The sequence below is a fragment of the Oryx dammah genome, unplaced genomic scaffold (genome assembly GCF_014754425.2).
Source record: "Oryx dammah isolate SB20612 unplaced genomic scaffold, SCBI_Odam_1.1 HiC_scaffold_29, whole genome shotgun sequence".
Taxonomy (NCBI): Eukaryota; Metazoa; Chordata; class Mammalia; order Artiodactyla; family Bovidae; genus Oryx; species Oryx dammah.
Genome location: NW_024070213.1, coordinates 75,577,652 through 75,593,362, shown reverse-complemented (window position 1 = coordinate 75,593,362; position 15,711 = coordinate 75,577,652). Strand labels below are relative to the sequence as shown.

General features: G+C 35.6%; 2 protein-coding genes across 19 annotated transcripts in view; both read left to right on the top strand.

Annotated features, from left to right (window-relative positions):
* Positions 1 to 15,711, top strand: part of KIF21A (kinesin family member 21A) — a 195,145-nt gene that overhangs the window by 53,054 nt on the left and 126,380 nt on the right. The gene's annotated exons all lie outside the window — the stretch shown is intronic.
* LOC120857752 (serine/arginine-rich splicing factor 10-like) lies at positions 11,658 to 14,301 on the top strand. Its single transcript, XM_040233491.1, has one exon. It carries the CDS (start codon positions 11,722 to 11,724, stop codon positions 12,538 to 12,540), a length of 819 nt encoding a protein of 272 aa, XP_040089425.1. The 5' UTR covers positions 11,658 to 11,721; the 3' UTR covers positions 12,541 to 14,301.

Below are 15,711 nucleotides of genomic sequence, written 5' to 3'. Positions count from 1 at the left end.
AACCAAGAAATTGAACTGGGGTCTCCTGCATTGCAGGTGGATTCTTTACCAACTGAGCTATTGGTTTCAGTACTGTGATGTATTCACTGAGTCTTTGAATTCCTTGTCTGTGGATTGTACTTCCTGTGTAGTTGGGTAGATAGAAACATTGATTTGTACATTTCCTTCTGAAGAAAATACATTTCAGTCATGCTTAAAGGAAATATAATCATATTGTAATGACCTTGAATTATTTTCATGTTATATACCAAATACATTGCTTGGAGATTTGTTGAAATCAGAAAATATTTTTTAGTGTTTTTTTTTTTTTTTTTTAGGAGGACAGGATGATGTTAGGAGTAAAGGAATAATTTTTTTAATAGGCTATGTTCTGTAACTTCAGGTTTCTGTTAAAACTTTCAGGAGTTTTTTTAGTATTCTAAGCTGTCTTTGTCACTTGAACAAGAAGAGTGGCCAGGGAAGAAATATTTAGAAATGTACTTTATATATGAAATAAAGAAAATATCGTTTTATGCAAAATGAAATATTAATTACAAAATTAAAATGTTAAGGTTTGTACCTGTCTTGTTACTATTTTGTCCGTTATTTGAGTAAATTTACTATTTTTCTAATTGCACATTTTTTTCCCCTTATGGCCTACTTAAGAATGACCAACTCCACGTTGTTAGCCATTTCAGTGAACAGGAGGCCCTCTGTTTCAAACAGAGAAACGTCTGTTAGTGAGAGACATGCAGAAGTAATATAGGGCCTTTCTTCATAGTTTGTTTTGGAACTTTATATACACTTTTATAAAGCAGCTGCAAGGAGAAGTGTGTATAGGTTTTTGTTTCTTAAAAGTTAATGTAAGGAATATCTTAAGAACTGTATGAAGCTTTTTAGCAGTGCTTTATTTAAATTTTTCTGCATTTCAGTTTTATTAGATGGATACAATTTTACAAAACATCTTACATAGTTTTACTATATAAATGTATGTTATATACTGACATCCTTAAAAATGTTATAATTGTTTTGGTAAAGATATTTTTTTGGACAACAAATTCTATATATTTTTCTAATTAATCTTTTCACTTTTAGAATAGCATTTAATATTAAGACAATTTAAAAAGTAAATTCACAACTATAATTTTATTGCATAAATAGCTTTAAATTCTCTATTACATATTTGAATAGCATCCACTATGTATTTTTTACTTAAACAAACAGCTTTTGAAAAATTAGTTTACATAAGCAGAATTTCTTTAACATTGGTGCATTTGAAATTTGTGTTGGTTCAGTAAAGAATGTATAATTTGGAATAGTGAGTTTTCAGTGCATGATGGTGACAAATGCCTGAATGGAGGAGGTTCAAGGGAGAATGAGGAATTAGAGACTAGGAATTTGCCACTGTTTTGAGATTGCTATAATGGGAATTAGAAAAATGTGGTGGGCATAGGAAGGCATGAAGGTAAGGGATGAATTTAAGATTTGATGATCATAATGATAATCATAGTAATCTTCACAGCAACTCTATAAAACAGGTACTACTTTTACTGCAATAGCAGTAGGTATTACTAATTTTATATTTAATTTGTCAAGAAGAGCTCTTACAATTCCATTACTTTCTTTGTATGTACTTATAGAAAATTCAATTTAGAAACATGTAAGAATTCTCATTTATCATTGAAATTATAGAAAGCATGCTTGCAGAACTATTGACTATATAATTTTACTTTGTTATCTATATCATGAACCATGATGGTTAGTGTGACATTGCAAGGAGTTGGTAGCATTTATGCTAAATTGTTTTCTTTCAACAGAAAAAAAGACTTTATATTAATGGCCCAAAATGCTTATTGTATATTTCCCAATTGCTTTTGGATGTAGTTTTTATTTTTAGCACTATTTAAGTTGTGAAACTAATTTATTCTTAATATTATTCTTGCTTAAGCATATTATTTAACACATTATTTTTTAAATAAAATATTTTTAAAGAAGCTGGAAAATGCAGCTGTATTTCTATGTGATGTTTTATTTTCTAATCAAAACAATTTTTCTTAATTTTATTGGCTAGTAAAGGCAGAAGGATAAGGTGATCTTTCGCCATAGGTTAGTGACTCTTATATTTTGATGTGTGTAAATAATCTCCTGGGTACTTGATAAACTTGTAGATTCCCAAACCCAGCCCTCTAGAAATCAGATTTACAAGTCAATATGTTTAACAGGCTCTTAAATGATTAGGATATATCTGCTTCTTTGATAAACTTTGGCCAAGTGGTTTTTCTGTAGCATTGACTCAAATCTCATTACATCTTCAGCATTATTCTTCAAAGGAATTAAGACTTTGCTATTAAGCTGAGATTGCTTGAAAAACTTACATGATGGTATTTAGCAGTTTTAAAAGCTTTGGAAGTAGAAATAACAAGTTCATATGTTTGCATTATAATACATTTTAAATTTGAATAGAGTTCTATAATTTGTTGTTCTTGTTGTTCTTGTTCAGTTGCTAAATCATATGTGACTGTGACCTCATGGACTGTAGCATGCCGGGCTCCTCTGTCCACCACTGTCTCCCAGAATTTGCTCAGATCCATTGAGTTGATGATGCTGTTTAACAATCTCAACTTCTGCTGCCCCCTTCTCCTTTTGCCTGCAGTATTTTCCAGCATCAGGTCTTTTCCAGTGAGTTGGCTTTTCACATCAGGTGGCCAAAGTATTGGGTCTTCAGCTTCAGGATCAGTCCTCCCAATGAATATTCAGGGTGGATTTCCTTTAGAATTTACTGGTTTGATCTCCTTACAGTCCAAGAGACTCTCAAGAATCTTCTCCAGCACAACAGTTCAAAAGCATCATTCTTTGGCCCTTGGCTTTCTTTATGGTCCAACTCTCACATTCATACATGACTACTGAAAAAAATAAACTACAATTGAATATGCACTGTTATACTTTTTCCTATTTAATCTTCGTAACAAGCCTGTGAAGTAGGTAAAACAAGTATAATTACTTTCATGTTATGTGTTGAGAAACAGGTTGGTAAAAGTTGTGACCTGCCCTAGGTCATGTAGCTAAGAAACAGTTGAGCTGACTAGAATGTAGGTCTTGACTCCTAGAGCAGGGCTCTTTTCATATCATACCATATAAGCTATCTAGAATTGAAGATTTTTTTTAAAAAGCATATGTTAGTGTATGTGTGTGTGTGTGTGTGTGTGCACGCACATGTATACATACTTATGTATACAGGCATATAATTTTATTGCACTTTATTGCATCTCAGATATTGTATTTTTGATAGACTGAAGATCTGTGGCCACCTTGCATCAAGCAAGTCTATCAACACCATTTTTCCAACAGCTCACTTTGTGTTCATGTCTCACATTTTGGTAAATTTTGCAGTATTTCAAACTTTTCCATTATTATATTTGTAAGGATGGTCTGTGATCAGTCTGTGATCTTTTATGTTACTACTATAACAGTTGATGGTTAGCATTTTTAGCACCAAAATATTTTTAATTGTGATATTTATATTTTTTGATCATAAATGCTATTGCAAACTTTAATAGACTGTAGTCTAGTGTAAACATAAATATTAGATGCACTAGGAAGCAAAAAAATTGTGTGATGTGCTTTATTGACTTTATTGCTGTGGTCTGAAATGAAACCTCCAAAATCTCTGAGGTATGCCTGCATATACACATACATATACATCATCAAACATGGTTGAAGTTTTCTAATAATTAGAAAAGTTAACATACTGATTAGATTTTAGCACAGTTTTAGACAGTACATATGCTTTATCTTACAAGCTCTAGACTGGGCAGTATAAGGACATGGATTGTATATATCTTTGTATTCTAACTGCCTACCTTACTCATTTGCAAAGAAAATCCAGGTGTTCAACAAGTGTTTGATAAATGAATGGATGGATAAATGAAAGACCTTCAGGCGTTTGTGTCAAGAGGTAGTGTTTGAAGAATTTTGGTGTATATTCTTGTCTTAAAATGGGACAGGCTCACTATTGGGCTCTTGATTTTTAATTTCTGATGACACATATTCTTGAGTCATGAATACATATATTAAGCCAGTTCTCACAAGCAGATGCCAAATAGTGCTTAATGAAGAAACACAATAATCATATAAAGGTTGGGATTTTATTTTGTAATTCTTCATGGAATGTTTTATAGATTTCAAGTCATATGCACACTTTTTTCAGTAATACAATGTGTGTTACCAGGATAGAACTAAATTTTCACTAAATATGAAAAAGATTCCATTTATTTTTAAAAAAATCTAGAACCTCTTAGAGAATATCTGAAGAAAATGTTTCTAAACCTAACAAACCTTTAAATTACTATTATAACTTTGCCTTTCTGTCTAAAAAGAAATGACCGACCTCTTGCTCTATCCAAGTAGTTTTGGTAGTTCAGAAAGATTTCCAATATTCTGGTATATGTCTACTAGAGATTCTTTTGTGTTATATAAAATAAAATGTATTTGGCATTCCTTCCTAAGTGATTAAAATTTCCTGAGAGACATAATTACCTTTTTCCTAGAACCAGATTATTCCTTATGTCAATTATTTAGAATGTCCCAATTCACAGTTTTTTTTGTGTGTGTGCCACTAGTTTTGTTTGATTTTGTTTTTGTCTTACCAATATACAAATGATTTTCTTTTTATTGCTCAAATATGCTGCTTATTTCTGTGCACGTTTGTGTATTTGCAATTCATAACTAGTTTGGCAAGAAAGTGTGTTGACTCAGATGTTTGAAAGATGTTTTGGATCAACTGTACTGACCCAAATACATTGATTTTCATGTGTCTATATAATTCTTTCTGTATTACATATAATTGATAAGTACATTCATTATTAAATGAATGTGTCTATCAAAATACTTTTCTTGAAAAAAAAATTGAGAATTTAGAGGAAACACTTCATACAGTTCTTGTGATGCCATGGTTTTGATTGATATTCTAGGCACTGATTTTGCTTTAGTGTTTGGCACTTAGACAAGTGTTCCCCCAACAAACACTCAAGTTCTTTGACTTGTCTTAGTATCTGTAGAATTATGGGAGCTTGCCTTTTACCATTGTTGATAATTTTATTATGAGCATCCTTTTAATCCTTGGAATGCTAAATTTTCACCTGAAGCATTTTTTTCAGTGTGAAAGTGAAAGTGTTAGTCAGTTGCTCAGTTGTGTCCAACTCTTAGCGACCCATGGATTGCAGCCTGCCAGGCTTCTCTGTCTATGGGATTCTCCAGGCAAGAATACTAGAGTGGGTAGCCACTCTCTTTTCCAGGGCATCTTCTTGACTCAGCGATCGAACCCAGGTCTCCTGCATTGCAGGCAGATACTTTACCACCCGTGCTCTGGCTATGGTGGTAGTGACTTAGTCGCTAAGTCGTGTCTGACTCTTGTGACCCCATGGACTAACCTGCCAGACTCCTCTGTAAATGGGATTCTTCAGGCAAGAATACTGGAGTGGGTTGTCATTTCCTTCTCCAGGGAATCTTCCTAACACAGGAATCCAATCCGGGTCTCCTGCCTTGCAGGCAGGTTTTCTACCAACTGAGCTACAAGTGAAGCTATGCATTACAGGCAGTTACTTTACCATCTGTGCTCTGGCTATATTGCTTTGTAAAAACTCACTGTTTCATTTTATCCTCATAACAAATGCAATAAGTAAGTTACTTTACAAATGAGGTAACTGTAGTTCAGAATTTAGGTCACATTGCTAAATGTTTTTCAACTTTTATAAATAGAGCAACTTGGCAAAAAATTTGAAAATTTTGTTTTTTTAAACACTCTACTTTCCATCTATCCTTATTTGTTTTGACCCAGAAATAAGTTTATTATCCCATATTATTCTCAGATCTTTTGGCTCTTCTGAAAACTACAGCTTCCTTACTGTAAATATTCTTTACAACTGTTCTAGTTTTCCTTTTTACTGTACTGTAATCTCTGACCTTTTCTGATTTTCTCCCCCCTGCAACTTTTATAGTTTAAAAAGTTTAGGTTTTTAGAAAGTATTTTTATTTATTTATTTTTTCATGAGATATAGTTGTTGTGCAATATTACATTAGCTTCAGCTATACAACATAGTGATTCAAAAATTTTATAGATTATACTTCTTTTAAAGTTATTATAAAATATTGGCTCCTGATTTCCTTTTAACAGTAATTCCCCTTGATTCCTAGAACACATTTTTTATTCTCTTTTTCAGTACTTATTTTGTCTTGTTTTTGTTTTTTTCTCTAAAGGACTATGTCTATGTTTTCTGAAATGCATGCTTGGTGAGAATGAACTCTTGTCTTACCTTTATTTCTCACCAGTATCAAACATAGGACTTTTCAAAAGATGGATGCTCAATAAATATTTATTCTCTTAGTTTAATCTTTTAGTTTGGTTTCCATTAATATAATTCTATAAAGCCACTTGTTTCCATGAAACTTGATAAAACTAATACAAAAGATATTTTACTCCTTTGGTATAATTAACCATTTTCTCTTTAGATTATTTTTGGTTCTGGTTTCTGATGTACTGTCTTTATGCATATCTTTGGTGATGCATTTCTCTTCTGTTTTCTTTTAGAGATAAAATATTCTTCAGAATTTTGGAGAATAATTATATTGCAGAGGCACTCCCACAGGAGTGAGAATTCTGAGCCCACATCAGGCCCCCCTGCCCAAAGGTCTGGCATTGGGAAGAGGAGCCTCTAGAGCATTTGGGTTTGAAATGAGGCTGAATTGCAAGAGTTTCTCAGGACTGGGGAAAGCATGACTTCACTCTTAAAAGGTACACACAAAATATTACATGCACTGGACCCAAGGGCAAAAGCAGTAACTTCATAGGAGCCTGGGTCAGACCTACCTGCTGATCTTGGAGAGTCTGCTGGGGAGCCCTGGGGTAGGAGGGTAAAGTGGCTCACCCTGGGCTCATAAAAACTGCTGGTAGACATATTGGGGAGAATCCATCTGCATGAATTCTCCCAGAGTTCGGTATTTTGCTTGACTTATTAGGACCAAGATGTGGCCCCACCCAACAATTTGTAGGCTTCTGTGTTGGGATTCCTCAGGACAAAAAACTAACCAGGCAGGAACCCAGCCCTCCACCTATCAGCTGCCTAAAGACTTCCAGAGCCCACAGCCATCCCTGGACAAATCCCTAGCCATGGCCTTATCTACCAGAGGGCCAGGGCCCAGCTCTGCCCAACAGGGAGCAGATACCAAAGCAAGAAACCTTCAGTCCGACTGGCCTGACACTGTCCTAGGACCAGATAGTCCCTGACCCTTGTATGATGAGAGGGAGGTATACTGCTAGGATGCATAGGACATCACCTACAGAGGGCCACTTCTCCAGGTTGAGAAATGTAACTATCCCCAAAATACAAATAGAAATTTAGACAAAATGAAGTGTTAGATGAATATATTTCAGATGAAGGAACAAGATAAACCCCAGAAGAATGGTTTCATACTAAACCATCTTTTCTCTATTTCTATACCCAGTGATAGTATGGGACACAGCAATTGGCAAGAAATTAGCAGCAGTTGAAGACCTTCCTGATCCAGTGTTTAAAAGATTCCCAGACTTTATTTTCCTATTCCATTACCTAAAGTAGGTGCTGAACATCCAGCACTGTAAAGACAGTTGTGGATAGAGGAAAACCGCAAAATTCAGGCTTAAATTGAAGAAAGTAGGGAAAACCACTAGACCTAAAACAAATCCCTTATGATTATACAGTGGAGGTGATGAATAGATTCAAGGGATTAGATTTAGTAGACAGAGTACCTAAAGACCTATGGACAGAGGTTCATAACATTGTATAGGAAGTGGTGATCACAACCATCCCCAAGAAAAAGAAATGCAAGAAGGCAAAGTGGTTGTCTGAGGAGGTCTTCCAAGTAGCTGAGAAAAGAGAAGCAAAAGGGAAAGATATACCTCACTGAATGCAGAGCTTCAGAGAATAGCAAAGAGAGATAACAAAGCCTTCTTAAGTGACCAATGCAAGGAAATAGAGGTAAACAATAGAATGAGGGAAGACTAGAGATCTCTTCAAGAAAATTGGAGATAACAATGGAACATTTCATGCAAAGATGGTTGCAATAAAGGACAGAAATGACAAGGACCTGACAGAAGCAGAAGAAATTAAGAAGTAGTGGCAAGAATACACAAAAGAACTAAACATTAAGGTCTTAATGGCTCTGATAATCATGATGATGTGGTCACTCACCTAGAGCCAGACATCCTGGAGTGTGAAGTGAAGTAGGCCTTAGGAAGCATTACTATGAACAAAGCTAGTGGAGGTGATGGAATTCCAGCTGAGCTATTTAAAATCATAGCAGATGTTGCTGTTAAGGTACTGTACTCAATATACCAGCAAATTTGGAACTCAGCAGTGGCTGCAGGACTGGAAAAGGTCAATTTTCATTCCAATCCCAAAGAAGGCAGTGCCAAAGAATGTTCAAACTCCCAGATAATTGTACTTATTTCACAGGCTAGCAAGGCAATGCTCAAAATCCTCAGGCTAATCTGCAGCAATATGTGAACCAAGAACTTCCAGATGTACAAGCTGGATTTAGAAAAGGCAGAGGAAGAGAAACCAGAGATCAAATTGCCAACATCGACTGGTTCCTAGAAAAACAAGATAATTCCAAAAAAACCCACATCTACTTCTGCTTCATTGACTATGCTAAAGACTTTGACTGTGTGGATCACAACAAACCATGAAAAAGTCTTAATGAGATGGGAATACCAGACCACCTTGCCTGCCTCCTGAAACCTGTGCAGATCAAGAAGCAACAGTTAAAACTGGACATGTAGCAATGGACTGATTCAAAATTGGGAAAAGAATATGTCAATTGTATATTGTTACCCTGCTTGTTTAACTTATATGCATAGCACAGCATGCAAAATGCAGGGCTGGATGACACAAATGGAAATCAAGATTGTGGGAAGAAGTATCAACAACCTCAGATATGCAGATGTCAAAACCCCTATGGCAGAAAGCGAAGAGGAACTAAAAAGCCTCTTGATGAAGGTTAAAGTAGAGAGTGAAAAAGCTGGCGTAAAACTCAACATTCACAAAACAAAAATCATAACATCCAGTCCTATCATTTCATGGCAAATGGATGGGAAAAAAGTGAAAGAGTGACAGATTTTATTTACTTGGGCTCCAAAATCACTGTGGATGGTGATTGAAGTCATGAAATTGAAAGACACTTGCTCCTTAGAAGAGAAGCTATTACAAAACTAGACAGCATCATAAAAGCAGACACATCACTTTAGTGACAAAGGTCCATGTAGTCAATGCTATGGTTTTTCCAGTAGTCATGTATGGGTGTGAGAGTTGGACCATAAGGGACACTGAGTGCCAAAGAACTGATGCTTTTGAATTGTGATGCTGGAGAAGACCCTTGGACAGCGAGAAGATCAAACTAGTCAATCCTAAAGTATATCAACTCTGAACATTCATTGGAAGGACTGATGCTGAATCTCCAATACATTGGCCAGCTGATGCAAAAGCCAACTCACTGGAAAAGGGTGATGCTGGGAAAGATTGAGTGCAAGAGGACAAGAGGGCAGCAGAGGATGAGATGGTTAGGTAACATCATTGACTCAATAGACATGAATTTTGGCAAACTCTGGGAGACAGTGAAGAACAGAGGTGCCTGGCATGCTGTGGTCCATGGGGTTGCAAGGAGTCAGACATGACTTAGTGACTGAACAACAAGAAGAAGGAAGTCTAGGACCACATTTCCCTTAATCTTGAGAGACACAGTTTTGTTATGTTTTTTCTCTCTGCTTTAACTGCAAAGAGGACCAGAATTGAAGTGAGGTAGAGGCCTAGCCTTGGTACTACTGGTGCCATATGCTTGCTTTACAAGAGGGCCCCAGGTCTAGTATGCCGGGCCTTAACTGTAGCTTGCCAATTAGATCACTAAGCAGCTGTTTTCTTTGTATTTCTCAGACAAAGAACATGTGGGATAACCAAATTAAGGCCTTATACATAAAGAATACCTCATGTCTTATGATTATTTAGTATTCATGTATACTGTGAATGGATCTGGATCACATTATATCTAGAGCCTCTTGAATATTTAGTGCTTCATGAATTTAGGTTTCTCTTGGTCCTTCTTACATTCCTATTTCTGTTTAGGGACACATGCTTTACTTACTAATTTCATTTGTGTATTCAAGTTGTCTTATGAATTCTAGCTGTGTCTTACAAGGTAAGGTGAAGTCGCTCAGTTGTGTCCGACTCTTTGCGACCCCAAGGACTGTAGTCTACCAGGCTCCTTTGTCCATCGGATTCTCCAGGCAAGAGTACTGGAGTGGGTTGCCATTTCCTTCTCCAGGGGATCTTCCCGACCCAGGGATCGAACCCAGGTCTCTCGCATTGGAGGCAGACGCTTTAACCTCTGAGCCACCAGGGAAGCTATTCATTAATTACTTTTCTTTAAAGGCACACCTTTAAAGTTTACCTATGTCTTACAAACTATACACTTTATTCATCTTTATATATTTTTAAAAGCAAGTACTTATTAGAGTACCTTTACACTTGGCTGTTCTCTTTTGTCTGTTAATGCTCTTCCTCCAGATATCTACATGACTTCTCTTTCTTCAAGCCTTTGCTCAATTTTTATATCAAATATTATTTCACTAATCGTGAGACCCTCTCTCACGACTATATATAAAAGAGTAACCCGCTTGCTTCTTCAGCCCTGATCCCCTATTCCCTTTTCTGCTTTAGTTTTTTGCTTTTCACTTATCACCATTGGGTATTATATTTGCTGACTTCCTCCTAACTAGAATTTAAGCTACTTGAGGTTAGATACTTTAATCTGTTTTATTCAGTGTTCTTTTTCTAGTGGTTGGCACATAGTAGTTATTTAATAAGTATTTGTTTAGTAAATAAATGAATATGGAGCCAAATGATTTTTGGAGCATTCACTTAAAAATAATGGGATTCTTTTTTTTTTCTTTAAAAAATCATATAGGCATAAGGAAAAGTTGTGGTTATAAAAGCCATGAAGCTATACTAACCTGGCTGTTGAGCAACATTTTACAATGTGAGAAAGTCAAAAATGTAATAAATATTAACTTTTAAATAATATACAATAACTTTCTTAAATTTATCTGATAGCATAAAGATGATTAACTTTATCATTTTTGAACCTATGTTTACATGATAAATCAACTAAAGAATAATTTTTGCAATAGTTACCGTGTATTTCAACAAGTACTTATGGAATTTATGCTTTTTCCAAAACAAGTACAAATAATGGATTTGGAGATTAAAGATTTTATATTCTATATGGGAAAAATTTATCCTTAAAGAAATAGCAAAGGACAGTGTATGACAAGATAGAGTTTAGAATAAGATGAATTAGAGAGCCAATAAATACATGATTTAGGAGTTCAGAGAAGGAAAAATTCAGTATGGCCTAGAATGCTAGGGTAGTCACCGTCTGGACTTTGGAGGATGGATTAGGTTTGTAGAAAGACATGCTGAAGTTGTACATAGCATAATAAAGAGTTTGAATTGAAAGTTTTACCATGAGGAGTAATATAATCAGACAATGTTTTAGAAATACAGTAATGTCTGTTGTATGGGAATGTCTCTGAGGAGAGATGATGGCTCCAGCAAGAAAACAATTAAAGAAAATAGAGGGTGTGTGTCTGAGGAGGATCCGGCGCCGAAGCTGTGGACGGTTTGCTGAGCCCGTTACTGTCCCTGCAGAGACTCAATGTCGGCGTCATGTCCCTGTACCTGCGCGCCCCCCGCCCCCCCCCACCCCGCCAACACGTCTCTCTTCGTGAGGAACGTGGCCGACGATACCAGGTCTGAAGACTTACGTCGGGAATTTGGTCGTTATGGTCCTACAGTTGATGTGTATGTTCCACTTGATTTCTACACTCGCCCTCCAAGAGGATTTGCATATGTTCAATTTGAGGATGTTCGTGATGCCAAAGATGCTTTACATAATTTGGACAGAAAGTGGATTTGTGGACGCCAAATTGAAATACAGTTTGCACAGGGGGATCGAAAGACTCCAAATCAGATGAAAGCCAAGGAAGGGAGGAATGTGTATAGTTCTTCACGCTATGATGATTATGACAGATACAGACGTTCTAGAAGCCGAAGTTATGACAGAAGAAGATCAAGAAGTCGGTCCTTCGATTACAACTATAGAAGATCTTATAGTCCTAGAAACAGTAGACCGACTGGAAGACCACGGCGTAGCAGAAGCCACTCCGACAATGATAGATTCAAACACCAAAATCGATCTTTTTCAAGATCTAAATCCAATTCAAGATCACGGTCCAAGTCCCAGCCCAAGAAAGAAATGAAGGCTAAATCACGTTCTAGGTCTGCATCTCACACCAAAACTAGAGGCACCTCTAAAACAGATTCCAAAACACATTATAAATCTGGCTCAAGATATGAAAAGGAATCAAGGAAAAAAGAACCACCTAGATCCAAATCTCAGTCAAGATCACAGTCTAGGTCTAGGTCAAAATCTAGGTCAAGGTCTTGGACTAGTCCTAAGTCCAGTGGCCACTGATAGTATAAACCATGATATTTTTAGGCATGTATCATTCATTTACTCATAGTTTGGTTTACTTAAATTATCAGGAATACAATGTTGCAATGATGCTTAAAAAACACTTGTCAGTTTTCCCTGTACCAGGCAATGGTTATAATTAAAATGATATGCTGTTGAGAAGCCACTCTTAAGAGTCCAGTTTGTTTAATGTTATGGGCAGCTACCAATTCGTGGTGTCTCTGTATATTTTTGTAAAGATTCTCATTTTTTATGCTTGAAGTATTGGTGAAAAGATGTTGGTTGACCATAATTTGCAACATTGTCTTATTAAAAATAAACTTTCATATCCATACTTGGTAGAACTGTTAACCTAGAAATGTAGCTTGCTAATAAGATAGGATGATAAAAAAGTGAAGTTGTAGCCACAGTACAACACTGACCGACCAGACACATTTAGGTTCAGGGTGGACCTGTTTGTCTTGTCAAGATGTCTAGGCCCGTGATGATAATTTATGGCTCAGTGTGGAATAGTTCTTTTGTTAACCCCCACTGTCTTGGAAAATGACAAGTGGGTTAAGTAGCATTTTCAGGCAGATTGTTTGATTGAAACAAGGAGCCTTTTCCTGGTTTCTATGAAGATTTGGAACCATACAAACGTCGGAAAAACTCACCTTAAAACTTGGGCAGGTTGATGATGGCAGAAATAATTTTAAGGGGAAAAGAATGCTCTTAGTTACTCTCAACTTTAAGGAGCGTTGTTGACCATAATATTGCATAGTTTTCTTACTGCTGTTAAAAGCAAGTAAAGTGTTTCAAAGGAGGTTTTGTTTGTGAGTGTGCATAGTGTAAGAGGACTGAATTTTGATGCTTAAAGCACTTGGTGTGTGCATTTGTATCAAAATGTGCCCATCTCTTTATGAAGGAAGCTTGTTCTTCACACCTCAGTTTATTTAATGTGAGGCAAGTTAAAAAACAACACTCCCATTCTAAGTGATTCTCTGGTGCCATGAGATTTAAAATAACTGAGAAAAATTAATTTCAAGAAAGTCACATCTCTTTGAGTTTTTGATTATCAGCGTAGTTAGTACCTGATAAAAATAAGAGAATAATACCATACTCTTTATAAAAATTTCTAACATCTCTCTGTGAGATCATTTGGGGGCAATAAAAAGTGACTTGATATGTCCAGTCTCATTTCAGAGTAAAAGCTAGCATCTTTAAAATTTTAGATTGCTTGCTTACAGGCATAAGTAAGAAATGTTGAGGGAAAACTATCCCTTTTAGAGGATTACTTTTTGCAGTTTTGGTTTTAGAGATCTAGGCCTTGCCTGTAAAGAACAAAAGGTGGTTTTTAAATACTGTTTGTGGAATGTGTTTAAAGGATTGATTCTAGAACCTTTGTATATTTGATAGTATTTCTAACTCATTTCTTTACTGTTTGCAGTTAATGTTCATATTCTGCTATGCAATCATTTATATGCACGTTTCTTTAATTTTTTTAGATTTTCCTGGATGTATAGTTTAAACAAAAAGTCTATTTAAAACTGTAGCAGTAGTTCACAGTTCTAACAAAGAGGAAAGTTGTGGGGTTAAACTTTGTATTTTCTTTCTTATAGAAGCTTCTAAAAAGGTATTTTTATATGTTCTTTTTTAACAAATATTGTGTACAACCTTTAAAACATCAATGTTTGGATCAAAACAAGACCCAGCTTATTTTCTGCTTGCTGTAAATTAAGCAAACATGCTATAATAAAAACAAAATGAAGGAAAAAAAAAAAAGAAAATAGAGAAGGCTATCATAGCAATTTAAGAGCAATAACAGTGTTTTGTACTCAAATAATGTGGGATATTTTTGTTACCGTTCATTAATATTGTCTATGAAATGTATAACTCTTTTTTACCAGGTTTATCATAACCTTCATATAGGTTTCTGTTATTGCCACATATCGCACAGTATTGCAATAATTCATTTTTATGCTTCTAACCTCTACTAGTTTATAGTCATCCTGTGCCCCATGCATCTAACTCAGTGTTCAAAAAATGTAGGACAAATAAATGAGCTTAATGAACTTCTAAGCTGTTTGGTTAACATGGCATGTGTCTAAGCTGGTTTCTTTCTGAAATTTATCTCTCAGATGTTTTGAAGCTTTCAGTCTTAAACTGAGGGATCATCAGTAGCTAACATAAATATGTTAAAATATTTCAGATGACTGGCACAAAATAAAAACATAAGCATCTTAATAGTGTCTAAAAAGGCATATTCCCCACATTTCAGTTCCCTTAGGCAAGTCTGTTCTCCTTTTTTCTCTTATAGTTCATTTATACATGATTCTGTTTCCTTGATCTTGGTTGTCATAATGAGATGAAAACATTCGTATAGAGAAAGTGCTAAAATCTGCAAAACATAAGATTTGTTTTTTAAATACAATGGAATAAAGATAAGCATCTTGCACTAGAAAAAGACTTTTTAATATTTTGTCTTAGAATTCTTATTCTACTAAAAATGTTTCTTTGATGGCACTGATATTATGGAGAACCCTTAGGCATAGTAGTTTGGTAAATGCTTAGCATTTCAGAGCAAAGACTAGAGTTGCTGTCTACAAGGAATCTGAGAGGAAGGATAAGAGAACAATGTAAAAAATGTACATTACAAGTACAGAATATATACATATTTCTTTGGGCTCTTGAAGTGAAGTGAAGTGAAGTCGCTCAGTCGTGTCCAACTCTTTGCGACCCCATGGACTACATGTAGCCTACCAGGCTCCTCTGTCCATGGGATTTTCCAGGCAATAGTACTGGAATGGATTGCCATTTCCTTCTCCAGGGGATCTTCCCGACCCAGGGATTGAACCCGGGTCTCCCGTGTTGTAGACAGATGCTTAACCTTCTAATAATTTCATTTTAGTCTCACTGCAATCTGAGTAATAACCAAATTAGATACTACTTATTTTTGAGGAATTGTGATATTGTCTTCTATTAGAGGTCTGTTTTTCCTTATTTCTTTATATTTCTATGCATGGTCTCTTATAAAAACTTATCCATGAACTATCATTTGATCTTAAAGGTGGCCAGTTCTTGGCTTACAAGAATCAATGACCCTTCCTCACTAAGATGGTTTCTTTAAACATAGATTGTAAATTTCCCAGAGTCCTCTACAGTGCATATTTTGAATAGTGTGTAAAGTATTGT